The sequence below is a fragment of the Lithobates pipiens genome, unplaced genomic scaffold (assembly GCF_037356315.1).
Source record: "Lithobates pipiens isolate NorthernLeopardFrog02 unplaced genomic scaffold, aLitPip1_a1.2 Scaffold_153, whole genome shotgun sequence".
NCBI classification, from domain to species: domain Eukaryota; kingdom Metazoa; phylum Chordata; class Amphibia; order Anura; family Ranidae; genus Lithobates; species Lithobates pipiens.
The window spans coordinates 12,672-31,591 of record NW_027507742.1 but is presented as its reverse complement, the minus strand read 5'-3'; the positions used below and the strand labels follow the sequence as shown (position 1 = coordinate 31,591).

The window sequence follows — 18,920 nt, the reverse complement described above, 5'->3', positions numbered from 1 at the left end:
TCTGAGTCACCTGTCTGGTTAAAAGATTAGTTAATTAGCTTGTGTTAATTAGGTTTCTGGTTACAGTTTGTATTGTCATCCTTGTGTATATATTGGTGTGAGATCTCAAATAAAGCAGTCTATTCCTGATGTACTCCAAGACTGGTGTTGCCTGGTTCTTGGGGATTACTATTGACAGATCCATCAGTCTCGTGTTGGAGGACTTAGGAAGCGATATACTGACGGAAGCACTCAAGCGGAGTTTGTATACACATAAACACCCGGCATCTTCCATACAATTCAAATACTTACTCTTCCTCATGTGTGTAGAGCCCAAAACAGCCATTGGCCAACATTTGGTCCAACATCTTCAGCAAGGGGATGGAGACTCTGCAGGAAAAAACAGAAAAAGTTTATCAGTTTTGAACAATTTAGAGCTGAAATTTAATCTGCCTTATTATTTTGCCTTCCCTGGTTCCCCTACCTTATCAGCATACTAACTATATCTTTAAACAAAATCGTTCTATTTTCATGTCGTACCTTATTTTAGACCCAGTGATGTAATCGCTGGGTCTCTGTGCTTCTCTATGCAATGCAGGCAGATCATGGCTGGCGGGAGGGGTTTGCAGGGTGCTGTACATTGCTTCTTGAAAACATCACTGCACCTGGCTCCTCTTAAAAGACCTTGCTCACCTTAAAAGAACTGAGGCAAGCATATGCTATATACTTTTTTTAGTTACCCTTTAAAGCAGTAGTAAAGCCCGCTTGGTGATTTTTACCTACAGGTGAGCAGAATATCTCCTAAACCTGCATGGTTTAGGAGATATTGACCCTGCATGCAGTCGCTGATGTCAGCAGTGCATGCTCTCTGCAGGTCCGACGTATCTTGCCGGAACAGAGGGCTCCCGCGTGCATGCGTGGGAGTGGCATCGTTGCGGCTCTGGGCCACTCACAGCGCCGGAGCCCGCGATCCCAAAAGAAATGCAGAGGGAACATGTCAGCTCCCTCAGCGGTGACTTGGAGGCGGTGCGGGAGTTTCGTTCTAAGGTAAGCATTTCATAATGTGCTAGTATGCAATGCATACTAGCACATTATTCTATTGGTTTGCAGGGCATTCACGGGCACAGTGAGGCTGCAATGATGGGCACAGTGAAAGTGCATTGATGGGCATAGTGAGGCTGCATTCATGGGCACCGTAAAGCTGCATTTGATGGGCACAGTGAGGCTGCATTGATGGGCACAGTGAGGCTGCATTGATGGGCACAGTGAGGCTGCATTGATGGGCACAGTGAGGCTGCATTGATGGGCACCATAAAGCTGCATTTGATGGGCACAGTGAGGCTGCATTGATGGGCACAGTGAGGCTGCATTGATGGGCATAGTGAGGCTGCATTCATGGGCACCGTAAATCTGCATTTGATGGGCACCGTAAATCTGCATTTGATGGGCACAGTGAGGCTGCATTGATGGGCACAGTGAGGCTGCATTGATGGGCACAGTGAGGCTGCATTGATGGGCACAGTGAGGCTGCATTGATGGGCACAGTGAGGCTGCATTGATGGGCACAGTGAGGCTGCATTGATGGGCACAGTGAGGCTGCATTGATGGGCACAGTGAGGCTGCATTGATGGGCACAGTGAAGCTGCATTTGATGGGCACAGTGAAGCTGCATTTGATGGGCACAGTGAAGCTGCATTTGATGGGCACAGTGAGGCTGCATTTGATGGGCACAGTGAGGCTGCATTTGATGGGCACAGTGAGGCTGCATTCATGGGCACAGTGAGGCTGCATTCATGGGCACAGTCAGGCTGCATTCATGGGCACAGTCAGGCTGCAATGATGGGCACAGTGAGGCTGCAATGATGGGCACAGTGAGGCTGCAATGATGGGCACAGTGAGGCTGCAATGATGGGCACAGTGAGGCTGCAATGATGGGCACAGTGAGGCTGCAATGATGGGCACAGTGAGGCTGCAATGATGGGCACAGTGAGGCTGCAATGATGGGCACAGTGAGGCTGCAATGATGGGCACAGTGAGGCTGCAATGATGGGCACAGTGAGGCAGCATTGATGGGCACAGTGAGGCAGCATTGATGGGCACAGTGAGGCAGCATTGATGGGCACAGTGAAGCTGCATTCATGGGCACAGTGAGGCTGCATTCATGGGCACAGTGAGGCTGCATTCATGGGCACAGTGAGGCTGCATTGATGGGCACAGTGAGGCTGCACAGTGAGGCTGCATTCATGGGCACAGTGAGGCTGCATTCATGGGCACAGTGAGGCTGCATTCATGGGCACAGTGAGGCTGCATTCATGGGCACAGTGAGGCTGCATTCATGGGCACCATAAAGCTGAACTGATGGGTACAGATATGATTTATGTTATTATTGTTAAAGTTGTTAATATCTATTTTTGGAACTTAATTCTGCGTAAAACATTTAACAGTGTAATTTCCTAAGATAATTTACAAGGGCGCATTTAGGGGCGGGCTTATGGATGGGGCAGAGGAGGGGTTGGGTGGGGCAACTGGTGGCGAATAACTCTTTAGGCCTGGCTAGTGGCTCAGGACTTGAAATTTTGAGCCCTGCTGTAGAGTAAACGCTGCCGGTGTTGTGTGAAAACAGCCGACTGGTCGAAATCTCCAATTATTGCTGCTGGAGAGTCACCGGAAGTGACGTGGTTGGAGATTTTGGAGTGTTGGAGTTTTTTGGCAGAACACCGGCAATGGAGGAGACAAAGATACGGCTTAGAGTAGAGAGGAAATGGGACACAAAGCAGCACAGAAACTCCACACAGGGCGAGGAAGGCTGCTTCACCTGTAGCCACCTACAGGGCACCAGCAGCACGATGGGAGTTGTAGTTGGTTGTTGGGTAAGTGGTCTTCTGCTATTTTGGGACGTTCTACAATGATGAATAAAATGGTTCTGGTACCGGTCATTGTGCTGGTTGTCCTTGAAGACCTGCAGCAACGTCTGGACGAAGGAACCCATGGCTTCGGCATTGCTTTGGATGTCCCGGAGGTATTCAAACAGACTCTGTGCAGAGTATCTCACCTGTACGGGAGGAAGGTGGAGAAGGTCAGTACGGGGCTACAGTACAGGTCAAGCACATAGAATGCTGATTAGGCAATACCTAAAAAGTAGTTGTACACTCTGACATATACCCAGTGAAGTGACTATCCTCAGGTGAGACAAAACAAATCCTCCTAAGTTGTACCTGTTTATCTGCAGCAATCTCCCCCCTACATCCATTCAAAGTGCAGAATTCACACAGGATCTCTCAGCTCTGAAAAGCAGGGGGCAGAGAGCTGAGGTTACAGCAGTCAGGAGAGCTCTGAGAGCTGATTGGAGGAAGAGACACATCCAGCTCACAGGAACAGAGCTGAGGCTGTCAGTCACAGGCTGTGTGCTGGAGATCCCTCCCCGGTCACCTTTTTTTCTCTCTTGGCATCAGGAAAACTTGTCAGAAGTGATTCATACAGATAGCAGAGGAAGGAGGCAGCAGACAGAAATGACACTCAGTGCTCTGGACTGAGACAAGTACACACTATAGAGGGATGTGCATTGTTCATATTTAATGTCTGAGGTTTACAACCACTTTAAAGCAGGGGCCTCCAAATTGCAGCCGCTGGGCCACATCTGGATTGCTACACAATCTTATCCGGCTTTAAGCAATGACTTACCATGACTCTCCCCCGTCCTCCTGATGGGCACACTTGGATGTGAGGGGGACTCTGATGGGCACACTTGGATGTGAGGGGGGGGGACTCTGATGGGCACACTTGGATGTGAGGGGGGGGGGACTCTGATGGGCACACTTGGATGTGAGGGGGGGGGGACTCTGATGGGCACACTTGGATGTGAGGGGGACACCGATGGGCACACTTGGATGTGAGGGGGACACCGATGGGCACACTTGGACGTGAGGGGGACACCGATGGGCACACTTGGACGTGAGGGGGACACCGATGGGCACACTTGGACGTGAGGGGGACACCGATGGGCACACTTGGACGTGAGGGGGACTCCGATGGGCACACTTGGACGTGAGGGGGACTCCGATGGGCACACTTGGACATGAGGGGGACTCCGATGGGCACACTTGGACATGAGGGGGACTCCGATGGGCACACTTGGACATGAGGGGGACTCCGATGGGCACACTTGGACATGAGGGGGACTCCGATGGGCACACTTGGACATGAGGGGGACTCCGATGGGCACACTTGGACATGAGGGGGACTCCGATGGGCACACTTGGACATGAGGGGGACTCCGATGGGCACACTTGGACATGAGGGGGACTCCGATGGGCACACTTGGACATGAGGGGGACTCCGATGGGCACACTTGGACATGAGGGGGACTCCGATGGGCACACTTGGACATGAGGGGGACTCCGATGGGCACACTTGGACATGAGGGGGACTCCGATGGGCACACTTGGACATGAGGGGGACTCCGATGGGCACACTTGGACATGAGGGGGACTCCGATGGGCACACTTGGACATGAGGGGGACTCCGATGGGCACACTTGGACATGAGGGGGACTCCGATGGGCACACTTGGACATGAGGGGGACTCCGATGGGCACACTTGGACATGAGGGGGACTCCGATGGGCACACTTGGACATGAGGGGGACTCCGATGGGCACACTTGGACATGAGGGGGACTCCGATGGGCACACTTGGACATGAGGGGGACTCCGATGGGCACACTTGGACATGAGGGGGACTCCGATGGGCACACTTGGACATGAGGGGGACTCCGATGGGCACACTTGGACATGAGGGGGACTCCGATGGGCACACTTGGACATGAGGGGGACTCCGATGGGCACACTTGGACATGAGGGGGACTCCGATGGGCACACTTGGACATGAGGGGGACTCCGATGGGCACACTCGGACATGAGGGGGACTCCGATGGGCACACTCGGACATGAGGGGGACTCCGATGGGCACACTCGGACATGAGGGGGACTCCGATGGGCACACTCGGACATGAGGGGGACTCCGATGGGCACACTCGGACATGAGGGGGACTCCGATGGGCACACTCGGACATGAGGGGGACTCCGATGGGCACACTTGGACATGAGGGGGACTCCGATGGGCACACTTGGACATGAGGGGGACTCCGATGGGCACACTTGGACATGAGGGGGACTCCGATGGGCACACTTGGACATGAGGGGGACTCCGATGGGCACACTTGGACATGAGGGGGACTCCGATGGGCACACTTGGACATGAGGGGGACTCCGATGGGCACACTTGGACATGAGGGGGACTCCGATGGGCACACTTGGACATGAGGGGGACTCCGATGGGCACACTTGGACATGAGGGGGACTCCGATGGGCACACTTGGACATGAGGGGGACTCCGATGGGCACACTTGGACATGAGGGGGACTCCGATGGGCACACTTGGACATGAGGGGGACTCCGATGGGCACACTTGGACATGAGGGGGACTCCGATGGGCACACTTGGACATGAGGGGGACTCCGATGGGCACACTTGGACATGAGGGGGACTCCGATGGGCACACTTGGACATGAGGGGGACACCGATGGGCACACTTGGATATGAGGGGGGACTCTGATGGGCACACTTGTATATGAGGGGGACTCTAACTTTGGATAGTAAAACCTTTTTTTTCTGCAAGTAAATCCCTTATACAGCCCACTTCCTGTTTCATGTCTGGTCATTGGCCTAGGCTTATGACATCACACACAGCTCTCTCACTCACTCACTCTTGTGAGAGTTTGCCAGGAAGGATGATGGTGCCCCATCATTTGTGTTAGTAGGGGAAATGGTGCCCCATCATTGGTATCAGTATGGGGAATGGTGCCCCATCATTGGTATCAGTAGGGGGAATTGTGCCCCATCATTGGTATCAGTAGGGGGAATGGTGCCCCATCATTGGTATCAGTAGGGGGAATTGTGCCCCATCATTGGTATCAGTAGGGGGAATGGTGCCCCATCATTGGTATCAGTAGGGGGAATGGTGCCCCATTATTGGTATCAGTAGGGGGAATTGTGCCCCATCATTGGTGTCAGTAGGGGGAATGGTGTCCCATCATTGGTGTCAGTAGGGGGAATGGTGTCCCATCATTTGTGTCAGTAGGGGGAATGGTGCCCCATCATTGGTGTCAGTAAGGGGAATGGTGCCCCATCATTGGTATCAGTGGGAGGAATAGTGCCCCATCACTGGTGTCAGTAAGGGGAATGGTGCCCCATCATTGGTGTCAGTAGGGGGAATGGTGCCCCATCATTGGTGTCAGTAGGGGGAATGGTGCCCCATCATTGGTGTCAGTAAGGGGAATGGTGCCCCATCATTGGTATCAGTGGGCGGAATATTGCCCCATCATTGGTATCAGTAGGGGGAATGGTGCCCCATCATTGGTGTCAGTAGGGGGAATGGTGCCCCATCATTGGTGTCAGTAGGGGGAATGGTGCCCCATCATTGGTGTCAGTAGGGGGAATGGTGCCCCATCATTGGTGTCAGTAGGGGGAATGGCGCCCCATCATTGGTGTCAGTAGGGGGACTGGCGCCCCATCATTGGTGTCAGTAGGGGGACTGGCGCCCCATCATTGGTGTCAGTAGGGGGACTGGTGCCCTATCATTGGTGTCAGTAAGGGGAATGGTGCCCCATCATTGGTGTCAGTAGGGGGACGGGTGCCCCATCATTTGTGTTAGTAGGGGGAATAGTGCCCCATCACTGGTGTCAATAGGGGGAATAGTGCCCCATCACTGGTGTCAGTTGGTGGAACAGTGCCTCAAGGGCCAGATAAAAGCAAGCAAAGGGCCACATCCGGCCCTCGGGTGCAGTTTGGAGACCCCTGGTCTAAGACAAGATCAGAAAGGCTACATGGGTATTTTTTAGTCTATCCGGGGCCGGAGTCGGAACGCGTTCATGCCACAAACCAGCCCCTCAGTTGTGTGTACTGAACATCCATACTTTGGAGAATGAAGTCTTCATACCTCTTCCAACCTCAGAGAAGTGAAAAGTAACCGTCACCCCGGGTTCACCTTTCAGAGGTTAGCGCAGACAACGATTCTGCAGTCCTGGCATAAAAGGCAGTCTAGAAATCTCGGGCCGTGTAATAATATCCTATATTCTGGTACCTGCGCCAAACCGTCCCATCAATTTTTCCTCCGTTTTTTTACTGCCAGGGACTTTTTATAGGCCGGTATAAAAGCGAAGATGAAAAGCAGTCGGTGGGGATGGCTGGTTTCACATGGCGGTTTATAGAAAACAGAACTATAATGAAAAGCCACTTAAAGAAGGTTTGTGAAAGGAGAGTCGTGTCCTGACAGATTCCAGCGGAGGAGCGGTACATTAAACGTGGCACCGGGCCACGGCTATTCACCGCAGCCGTCCCTGGTGGATGAGCCGTACCTCTCCCAGAGCGTGTGCCGAGAGCCAGGAACCCGAGCCGGCCAGAACCCTTCATTCTACAAACATCAGATGGAAAATATTCCCGGGTTCAATTTTTCCTTCTTTGTCTTCGGAGCGGAGGAAAGTCTGCTCACGGCTTGTTTATTATGAATGGAACTTAAGAAAACCGTTTCTAGAAATAACGGAGCACTACCGGCTACATATAAAATACGGTCCTTCTGGTCACGTCTGCTGAGCCAATGTCAGATCACAGCCAGGGGATACCCCCCCCCCCCCAAATAAATAAATAATTATTATACTGCAGCTCTCTAATTCTTAGATATGATGTGTGCGATCGTTTTCCGTTTTATTGATCCGGCAATTAAGTCTGTTTTTTAACCTCCTCTAACAAGCTGTCTAGCAAAAGTGGCAGAATACAAAATCCCTAATGAATCCCTAATAAGCTGCAATATAAAATATTTATGTTGTTGTTTTGTGGATTACACTCATTTATATTCAATTACAAAGTTAAAGAAACCATCACCTACATAGTGACCAGGTACTACTAACATCAGGTTAGTAATTCAGTGAAGACTCAAAAAAGTAGAATCTACAATTGGCATATATAAGCCAAAAAGGTGGGTGGTAGTGGGGTGTGGAGTAGAGAGGTCAGCGGTAGTGGGGTGTGGAGAAGGGAAGTGGATGGTAGTGGGGTGTAGAGTAGAGAGGTCAGCGGTAGTGGGGTGTGGAGAAGGGAAGTGGATGGTAGTGGGGTGTGGAGAAGGGAGGTGGGTGGTAGTGGGGTGTGGAGAAGGGAGGTGGGTGGTAGTGGGCTGTGGAGAAGGGAAGTGAGTGGTAGTGGAGTGTGGAGAATAGAGGCGAGTGGTAGTGGGGTGTGGAGAAGGGAGGTGGGTGGTAGTGGAGTGTGGAGAAGGGATGTGGGTGGTAGTGGGGTGTGGAGAAGGGAGGTGGGTGGTAGTGGGGTGTGGAGAAGGGAGGTGGGTGGTAGTGGGCTGTGGAGAAGGGAGGTGGGTGGTAGTGGGCTGTGGAGAAGGGAAGTGAGTGGTAGTGGAGTGTGAAGAAGGGATGTGGGTGGTAGTGGAGTGTGGAGAAGGGATGTGGGTGGTAGTGGGGTGTGGACAAGAGAGGTGGGTGGTAGTGGAGTGTGGAGAAGGGATGTGGGTGGTGGTGGAGTGTGGACAAGGGAGGTGGGTGGTAGTGGGGTGTGGACAAGGGAGGTGGGTGGTAGTGGGGTGTGGACAAGGGAGGTGGGTGGTAGTGGGGTGTGGACAAGGGAGGTGGGTGATAGTGGGGTGTGGACAAGGGAGGTGGGTGGTAGTGGGATGTGGAGAAGGGAGGTGGGTGGTAGTGGGGTGTGGAGAAGTGAGGTGGGTGGTAGTGGGGTGTGGAGAAGGGAGGTGGGTGGTAGTGGGGTGTGGAGAAGGGAGGTGGGTGGTAGTGGGGTTTGGAGAAGGAAGGCGGGTGGTAGTGGGGTGTGGAGAATGGAGGCGAGTGGTAGTGGGGTGTGGAGAAGGGAGGTGGGTGGTAGTGGGGTGTAAAGGAGGGAGGTGAGTGGTAGTGGGGTGTGAAGGGAGGTGGATGGTAGTGGGGTGTGGAGAAGGGAGGTGAGTGGTAGTGGGGTGTAAAGGAAGGAGGTGAGTGGTAGTGGGGTGTGAAGGGAGGTGGGTGGTAGTGAGGTGTGGAGAAGGGAGGTGAGTGGTAGTGGGGTGTAAAGGAAGGAGGTGAGTGGTAGTGGGGTGTGAAGGGAGGTGTGTGGTAGTGGGATGTGGAGAAGGGAGGTGAGTGGTAGTGGGGTGTAAAGGAAGGAGGTGAGTGGTAGTGGGATGTGGAGAAGGGAGGTGAGTGGTAGTGAGGTGTAAAGGGAGGTGGGTGGCAGTGGGATGTGGAGAAGGGAGGTGGGTGGTAGTGGGGTGTAAAGGAAGGAGGTGAGTGGTAGTGGGGTGTGGCGAAGGGAGGTGGGTGGTAGTGGGGTGTAGAGCAGGCAGGTGGGTGGTAGTGGGGTGTAGTGAAGGGAGGTCAGTGGGGTATGGAGAAGGGAGGTGGGTGGTAGTGGGGTGTGGAGAAGGGAGGTGGTGGTAGTGGGGTGTGGAGAAGGGAGGCGAGTGGTAGTGGGGTGTGGAGAAGGGAGGTGGGTGGTAGTGGGGTGTGGAGAAGGGAGGTGGGTGGTAGTGGGGTGTGGTGAAGGGAGGTCAGTGGTAGTGGGGTGTGGACAAGGGAGGTCAGTGGTAGTGGGGTGTGGAGAAGGGAGGTCAGTGGTAGTGGGGTGTGGAGAAGGGAGGCGAGTGGTAGTGGGGTGTGGAGAAGGGAGGCGAGTGGTAGTGGGGTGTGGAGAAGGGAGGCGAGTGGTAGTGGGGTGTGGAGAAGGGAGGCGAGTGGTAGTGGGGTGTGGAGAAGGGAGGTCGGCGGCAGTGGGGTGTGGAGTAGGGAGGTCAGCTGTAGTAGGGTGTGGAGAAGGAAGATCAACAGGAGTAATTAAGAAGATGCATGGTAGTTGTATGTGAAGAAGGGTGATTTGCAGTAGGAAGGAAGGAGATGTATGGTGGTGGTATGTGAAGAAGGGTGGTCGGCAGTGGTAAGTTGTAATGGAGGGAGATAAGTGGCAATGGGATGTAAACAAGGGAGGTGAGCGGTGGAGAGGTGTGGGGAAGGTTGCTGGTGATGGAATGACGGGAACATAGGCTAGTGGTGATGGGTGTGGGAAATGGTGGGGTGCTAGTGGTGATGGGTGTGGGAAGTGGTGGGGTGCTAGTGGTGATGGGTGTGGGAAGTGGTGGGGTGCTAGTGGTGATGGGTGTGGGAAGTGGTTGGGTGCTAGTGGTGATGGGTGTGGGAAGTGGTGGGGTGCTAGTGGTGGGATGGTGAGAAGTCATGAAGATGGACAGAGCAGAAGAGATGTCAATTGTAAGAGGGCGATGGGACGAGAGGTCAATACAGACGTGAAAAGCGGTGTAGAAGAGAGATCTTTAGATGATTGAGGTGGTAAAGGAGGCCATCAATTGGGAAGTGAGGACGGGGGAAAGACTTGGGTGGAGGCCAATGGTGTTGGTGATTAAGGACGGTCAGGACTAGAGATGGGCTCAGGTGAACACGCCATCTCTTGTCAGGACTGGTGAGCTAGTATGACATCGGCAATAATGAGTTGTGAAGGAGGTCAGAGGTTTGCATGGAGCACAAGGGACAGCCAGTGTGTAAAGGTTGCCCTGAGAGGTCTGCAGTGGTGGTAGCGGCAGATCACGCTCTGTAGCAGCGAAAGGGTCACAAACGTTTTTTGCAGTAACAAAGCCGCAGTGTTCTTCTGGTTTCTGTAGCATATAAAGTCATATTATTGAACAGAAGGAATGTGCGGGAATTCCTCTGCGTTTGGGGCTCTCGGCTTTCCATCCAGCTCACCCTTGTGGTATGTAAAACTGGAGGAAAAAATAACAGAGCTACTGAGCAGATCCTCACCACATAAAAGGGCGACACGGCAGCGCAGTATAATTTACACAGGCGGATCACCTTTCAGGGAAATGGGGCGCTGGGCCTTGCTTGAGTGATGTATAATTTGCTGGAGATTAATCCAAACACCGAGAACCAGAAACAATATATAATACATATTGCTCCTGACTACACGAGAGGTCATCCAGCGGAGGCAGGAGGACTCTGCAATGGTCCAAACTCAACAATGGAGCTATTCCTGCCAATGGGGAGACGCAAATGTCTTAATGAAGAGTTGACTTTTATAGTGTATGAGCTGTGACCGTGTGTCGTTACCCGGCACTGAATAAACTATTCTGTTTGGAAGTCAACGAGTCAAAGTTTGTTTTTTCTTGGTCTCCAGGGCTTGCATCTCCACAGATGTAATGTGCACCGAAGAGGTCACACGTGTTAACAATTTACTACTTAGTCTGCCATGGTTGTGATCTGCTGATGGCCGGTATTCCTCACCGAGGGTCTGGAGCATAGAAGCAAAGTGCAATCTGAACCCGGCAACATCGAAGAAGCTGCAGACACAAGAGAAGCAGATGCGGGTTCCACCTGACCTGTATTCGCTCCCTCATGAACGACATACTGGGTACATTCAAAGTTTTACAGTTACGGAATATTGTATGCATTGGGATGTCGTACAGTCCATGGAAACCTGTTACCCATCCCAAGTCATAGACTTTGACCAGTATGTGGCCTTCAAGCATCTTCCATAACAGTAACGTGAAGGAGAATATGCATGGAAAAGCTTGACATTCAAGATCCTATGTTGGCCAAGACCTTACCAAAGACTGGCCTGGCTTTTCAGATTCCTTTGGGTAATGGAGAAGCCAAGCTGCTGAGTCGAGAACAGGGATATGCAATTAGTAGACCTCCAGCTGTTGCAGAACTACAAATCCCATGAGGCCTAGCAAGACTCTGACAGCCAAAAGCATGACACCCAGAGGCAGAGGAATGATGGGACTTGTAGTTTTGTAACAGCTGGAGGTCCACTAATTGCAGATCCCTGGTCTAGAAGGAACACCAGGCCAAGAGAAGTTATTTCCCAGCCTGCTGCAAGGAACGAAGCCCGCATTTCCTGCACTGGTCTGTTCCAGATTAACTAGCCATTGCACAAGATGCAGAATAAACCAACCATGAACTTTCCCTTTCAACAGCTGAAAGCGCTCCCATCCAAAATGCTGAGGGTACCCGACATGGAAAATTGTGTGCAGCTATTGCTGTAGCTCATACAGTGGAACCTTGGATTACGAGCATAATGGGTTCCAGCTGTGTCAAATCACAGTGGGAAGAGGTCGCCAGCAGCGTGCATGTGCACCCCAGACCCCGGAAGTGCAAATTGACATGCCTTTTTCACAGGAGAGCCGCCTTGCCGCTGTATATGCACTGTATACGGTCGGCAAGGGGTTAAGATAGCTCTGTCTTTTTGGGGTCTGCAGCCCCGGAAGGATAAGGGGCGAAGATGGATGTGGCCACCAGCGGGCTTCCTTTGCAGGTAAGTGACACATAATGGGCTTGTATGCATTATGCTTTTACTTTGCAGGGGAACAAAGAGAAAGTAAAACCCATCAGGGTTTACTTCCTCTTGAAGGTGATGGTCACCGGTATGGGGCTCTCTGCATAAACATTGCCATGTGCTCAAAATGGTTCCAGAAAGGAATTAAGAGTTTGCCGTTTTCCAGATCCATTCCTATGGCTAAAATGCTCAGAGGAGTGTTACCAGAGACCCACCATGGTGATTACGGGGATTGCCTTTCGGACATTCAGCACTGAACCTTACTTATACAGAATCCTGAGCAGTAGTAACTAACAAAGGTATCTCCAGTAGGGTGCTACACAGGTCCAAGGTAGTGAACGCCAGGAAACGGGGATCGAGTCCCTGAAGGTCCTGAGTGACATTGCACAGTGGTGGAAGGGGTCAACATGCGAGGTATTGCCTGTAAAGCGACAATTCGGTGCTGGACCTTGCATATATGGGTCCCTGCGCAGTAGAAACGTACCAAGGTATTTCCAGTAGGGTGCTACACAGGTCCAAGGTAGTGAACACCAGGAAAGGGGGATCGAGTCTCTGAAGGTCCTGAGTGACATTGCACAGTGGTTGAAGGGGTGGACATACGGGGGATTGCCTATAAAACGATCATTCAGCGCTGGACCTTACGTATATGGTACCCTGCGCAGTAGTAACTTACCAAGGTGTTTCCAGGAGGGTGCTACACAGGTCCAAGGTGGTGAACACCAGGAAAGGGGGATCGGATCCCCGAAGGTCCTGAGTGACATTGCACAGTGGTGGAAGGGGTGGACATACGGGGGATTGTCTATAAAGCAATCATTCAGCGCTGGACTTTGCGTATACGGTACCCTGCGCAGTAGTAATTTACCAAGGTGTTTCCAGTAGGGTGCTACACAGGTCCAAGGTAGTGAACACCAGGAAAGGGGGATCGGGTCCCCGAAGGTCCTGAGTGACATTGCACAGTGGTGGAAGGAGTTGACATGTGAGGGATTGCCTATAAAGCAACCATTCAGAGCTGGACCTTTGCGTATACGGAACCCTGTGCAGTAGTAACTTACCAAGGTGTTTCCAGTAGGGTGCTATACAGGTCCAGGGTAGTGAACCCCAGGAAAGGGAGGTTGAGTCCCTGAAGGTCCTGAGTGGCATTACCCACCATGATGAGTGAAGATTGGTTCTCTCCTTTCCAGATGAGAACCTGCATGGTCCCTCTCAGTGGTAATAAATACCTGGATGTATTTATTATTTAACATGCTGCACTTATCTGAGGCTATGTCCACTTTAAAAGTCTGGTTTGCTGGTCCTTTTTCTCTTGACTGGATTTCACCTGTAAATGAACAAGAAGCCCACTAACTGGTCAAGTGGTTGTTTTAATGGGGCCGGGATGCATGCCCACAATAGAGAACGAGCCGTCTGGGTCACATTATGTGCCTTCATACAATAGCTCTAAACAGGTTGTAAGTTCTGGCAGGACAGGCTCCTGGACTTGCCATCTTTGTGTTCCTGCCGTCACCCAGCCTCCCCTCCTGCACACCCCATGGGGGCCAGAAAGGCCTTTTTTGTGCTCTGAGAGTCTCACGCTGCACAAAGCCGGCACCGCTCACCCAACTATGAGATTAAGTGTTTGCTGATGAGTAAAGTGAAATGGTTTTTCCAGATATGTAAACAGTAATTACACTGTTCCCTTGTGTAACCTAATCGGAATAATCAGCCCTGATTACACTGATTGTGGGTTTGCTCCTGATGAAGCAAGGCCTGCGGGCAAGAAGGGGCTTGTGCAAGCTTTTCCTGCAGGGCTTCAGTCAAGTGCTCAGAAATTTGGAAGAAATTTAATAGAAGACAGTTTTCAACTTTCCCAACCGTCCCACCATGGCCAGACCTGCAATTCATTCATCTAAAGGAGGAAACAAACGCCATTTCTAAGTCAAACGTTATTTTGGCGCCACGTTAACCTCAACAAAAGACGGAGAGGAAGCAGAATACTGACGGCATTGTGGATGCTGCAGAACATTTCCTTGGATTTCATCCAGAAAGCAACAGGTTTTGTGATACAATTACGTATCATCGCTCACAGATAATCCTCAATGTATACCTGCTTTATAGAATGGTTTATAACCGTATACAGTAACACATCGGATTGCGAGTAACGTGGTTTACGAGCGTTTTGCAATGCAAGATTTTTTTTTTAAACCTGACTCATTTTGTGAGCGTCGTCTCGCAAGACGAGCAGGATTCAAGCCTCTGGGGTGTGCAGTACCATATGTGGCCAGATGCGTGGTTCCCGAGTGGTCTCCGAGCGTCATTGGCACCCCCACACCTCTGGCCACAAGCGGTACTGCATACAACAGTGGCAGTGAAATGCATTATCTGAGTTTCCATTGATTCCTATGGGGAAACTTGCTTTGATATACGAGTGCTTTGGATTACAAGCATGGTTCTTGAACGAATTATACTTGCAATCCAAGGTACTAATGTATATGGTGTTGTGGTTTCCGCAGACGCACCTTGTACCGGAACCATCAGCATTTTGGTAATTTAAAAAAACAAAAACAAACATGTTATACTTACCTGCTCTGAGTAATGATTTTGCACAGAGCAGCCTGGATCCTCCTCAGGTCTCCCGTTGGTGCTCCTGACTCCTCCCCATCTCTGAGCGCCTACCATAGCAAGCTACGGGGGCACTCGTGCAGACTCGCTCCTGAGTCGGCTCTGTGTGTCTGTCTGTCTCTGACAGCAGCGGGAGCCAATGGCCTATGAGGAAGGAGAGAGCAGCTGCTGTCATGCACATCTCTGGATTAAGATCAGACGCAGGTAAGTCTAAAGGGGGGTGCTGGGGGGGGGGGGGCATTTAGGATTTTATCCTTAATGCAGAGAGTCAGGGCATCCAGTTTGCTTCAACTTCAAAGTGCTCCCAGCACTGCTACTATTTAAAGGGTTAATCCATCTCAGAAAAAATTAATAGGTGAACACTGTACACCATAACCACCCACCCAGTCCCCACTGTACTTATCTCTGGGGCTGCTAAGCTGTGAGAACCCCAGCAGCTGTTGCAGCAGTCCACGGGTTAAAATTATTTTTCTTCTCTGTGCATCCATTCAGGGACAGATCAGAGCAATGCTCTGTGCCAGGGCTGGCCAATCAGAATGGCTCTGATCCACCCTGGAAACGCTGAACAGAGAAGAGAGGTAATTTCCCATCCCGGGTCTGCTACACCTGCTGCATAGGCATTGACAGCTCATCACCCACAGAGGTAAGTACAGTGGGGACTGGAGGGTGTACGGTGTTAGCCCAACTTTTATTTTTGATGTAAAGGTGAACTAACACTTTAAAGTGGACCTTGCAGCAAAAGTATATATAGTGATCCCCCCCTCAACTTTACAAAAATAATAGGTTTTATCATTTAAAAAAGGATTTTCAGTCCCCCCCAAAATATTTTTTGGTAGCTACAAATAATGTACAACTTAACAACCATCCTCACCTTGGCCGGTTCTTCGCCAGTCTTGAGGTCCCCGTTGCCAACATGCGTAACGTTAGAAAACCAGCTGTGACACCTTGCGACTTCACAGCCAGCTCCCCACTGCACATGCGCACGTCGCACTGCACCTTGTGAATGGCCCCACAGTCTTCTGGGACACGTGATGTGTCCCTGAAGGCTACAGGCAAGGAGGGGGGGGGGGAACCTCTGCTTGGATTGCCTAGGTGATCCAGGTGGAAGTAGGAGCAGATACCTGTCAAAACTAGGTACAAACTCCCACCTCCCCAAAAAAAAAAAAAGTGACAAAAGTTGAGGGTGGGGGAGAGACAGAAAATCTAATCTTTCCTTTAGGGGTGAAGTTCCACTTTGAATTCATTTTTGTCTTCACATTAGTGTTGTGCCCCCCCCCCCCCCCCCCCAGTTCCTTGAAGGCGAAATTATATATATATATATATATATATATATATATATATATATATATATATATATATATATATATATATATATATTAATTATACTGTCCTCCTGCAGTCTCCTGAGATACACACATCACATATCTCAGAAAGCAATGGCTTCCATGCCCCAAGCTCTTGCAATCTCTCACTCTTGCTCCAACAAAACACCACAGCGCCAGACTTCTCACTGTGAGATCTGGTGGGACATCATCAGGGGGGTAGTCTGAGGGATTAGTGCAAGATCTGGTGGGACATCATCAGGGGGCGGTCTGAGGAATCACAGATCTGGTGGAACATGACCAAGGGGGGCAGTCTGTGGAATAACTGTGAGATCTGGTGGGACATCATCAGGGGGGCAGTCAAAGGAATCACTGTTAAATGTGGTGAAACATCATCAGGGTGGCGGTCGGAGGAACCACTGTGAGATCTGGTGGGACATCAGGGGGCGGTCTGAGCAATCACTGTGAGATGTGGTGGGACATCATCGGAGGGCGGTCTGAGGAATCACAGCTCTGGTGGAACATGACCAAGGGGGGCGGTCTGAGGAATCACTGCAAGATGTGGTGGGACATCATCAGGGGGCCGTCTGAGGAATCACTATGAGATGTGTTGGGACATCATCAGGGGTGGTCTGAGGAATCAATGTGAGATCTAGTGGGACATCATCAGGGGGCAGTCTGAGGAATTGCTGTGAGATCATCATCAGGGGGCAGTCTAAGGAATCACTGTGAGATGAGATATGGAGATGATGGCACGGGATGGAACCTGCACTTGGAGAGCAGCAGGTGTAGAAGACGACAATGCTGGATTGGCTGGCAAGTGCTGAAGAAAACAGCAGCATAGGTAATATACTGCTCTATTTTTTATTGATTAGGAGGTCCACTTTGACACCTAGGAGTGAACAAAGGCTACTTTGTTTTGGCTGACTGCTCACCAACATGCAAAAACTGTGTAAATAGTGGAGCAGAGCTCAGAAATAACAGTGCAAATCTCTGATGCCTGCAGAACAACCTTCATCTTATTATATTTATCCAAAGGGGCTGGAAATACGGGTAGTATTGGGGTGGACCAACACATATTAAATGATGGACATGCAATTCAGAAACCTGAAACCAATCCAGAAACCTCTTAAAATGATCACATTCTCTAATGACCTAAAGTACTACCCCTGAAAATGACCTATACACGAAGCCACACCCCCAGTTCATGAGCAATAAAGAGATGGGCACACAGCAAGGAGTTAGACAACAAGAGAAGAAGTGGAGGGTGAAGAGACCACAGAAAACAAACCAGGCCATGTCCTACTGACCAATAGCTTTCTGTGAACATTGGAGACTTGTAAGGTCCAGGCGCAGGAACATTGTGTAGAATCAGAAAGTTTTATTCTTACCGTCGACTCTGTTAATCCACCGACAGACACCGACAATCCTAACATAACACAATATCTGTATGTGGGTAGCCCCAGAAGTCGGGTGATACGAGGGAAGGCTTGTGATGGGGCATTCCAGTTCAGTGTATCTGCCTGAGATCTGAGGAAGAAGGAAGAAGCGGAGGTTATAAGATCAACACTGAGCCAATATACAAATTATAATAGATAAACGGATTTGTAATTCACCGGTATACTGCCAAACCCATTCCATCACTAGACATCTAACCCCACAGATTACCAAATACGACCCCTTTCACACCAGGGCGTTTTGCAGGCGCTATAGCGTTAGAAATAGCGCCTGCAATCCGCCCTAAAAAAAGCTGCACCATTGTCTGTAGTGTGAAAGCCCCGAGGGCTTTCACACTACAGTGGTGCGCTGGCAGGACATCAGGGAAAAGTCCCGCCAGCAGCTTCTTTGGAGCGGTGAAGGAGCGGTGTGTTTACCGCTCCTTCACCTCCCTCCCCGTTGAAATCAATGGGGCAGCGATGTAGTACCGCCGGCAAAACGCCGCTATTACGGCGTATTGCCGGCGGTTTTAACCCTTTCTCGGCCGCTAGCGGGGGGGGTAAAAGTGCCCCACTAGCGGCCGCAATGCGACACAAATCCGGCAGTAAAACGCCGCTAAAAATAGCAGTTTTACCGCTCACGCTATGGGCAGTGTGGTGTGAAAGGGGTCTAAGTGCCACTACATGCAATCGCTGTTGATCCCCTGAACACGGCATAAGAATAAGGAGCGGGTGTATAATAGTATTACCTGGGGAATATCCGCTCCAGGTCGTCCCGGTCGGGAATGTGCGGCACGGGTGGGTTATCTTGGTAGAGGAGGCCGAGGAACACTGAGCCGGCATGAGCTCGGAAGCGGTCAATCTTCTCCGCAGACTGCTGAGCTATGGCGCACATCATTCTGCGGCAGCTGCAGGGGATAACAGTGAATGTTAATAAGATGACAATCAGGACTTTGCTTGAAAAGCCAACCTAGTTTTATTTTGTTTAATAAACAGACTTATGTATAAAAACAAGTGGGCAATTCTGCAACAAAGAACAGGAGGGGAAGCAACATGGACTTACTCAGTGCTATGTACAGTGAATCACCTCCACTCCTCTTCCGGACTGAATGACGACCAACATTATTCAATATACAGTACTTCCTGGGAGCCCAGGCTGTCATGGACACGCCCCCAGGAAGTAGTTCATCTT

General features: G+C 50.9%; 1 protein-coding gene across 1 annotated transcript in view; it reads right to left on the bottom strand.

Moving 5' to 3' along the window:
* Positions 1 to 240: 240 nt before the first annotated feature.
* The window catches only part of LOC143981413 (tubulin-specific chaperone D-like), a gene marked incomplete at its 5' end in the record, with an annotated part of 28,837 nt that continues 10,157 nt past the window's right edge, over positions 241 to 18,920 (bottom strand). The window contains 4 exons of the mRNA XM_077479240.1: positions 241 to 369; positions 2,910 to 3,031; positions 17,684 to 17,822; positions 18,478 to 18,636. Of these exons, the coding sequence (XP_077335366.1) occupies positions 288 to 369; positions 2,910 to 3,031; positions 17,684 to 17,822; positions 18,478 to 18,636 (502 nt within the window). The remainder of the gene's footprint in view (positions 370 to 2,909; positions 3,032 to 17,683; positions 17,823 to 18,477; positions 18,637 to 18,920) is intronic.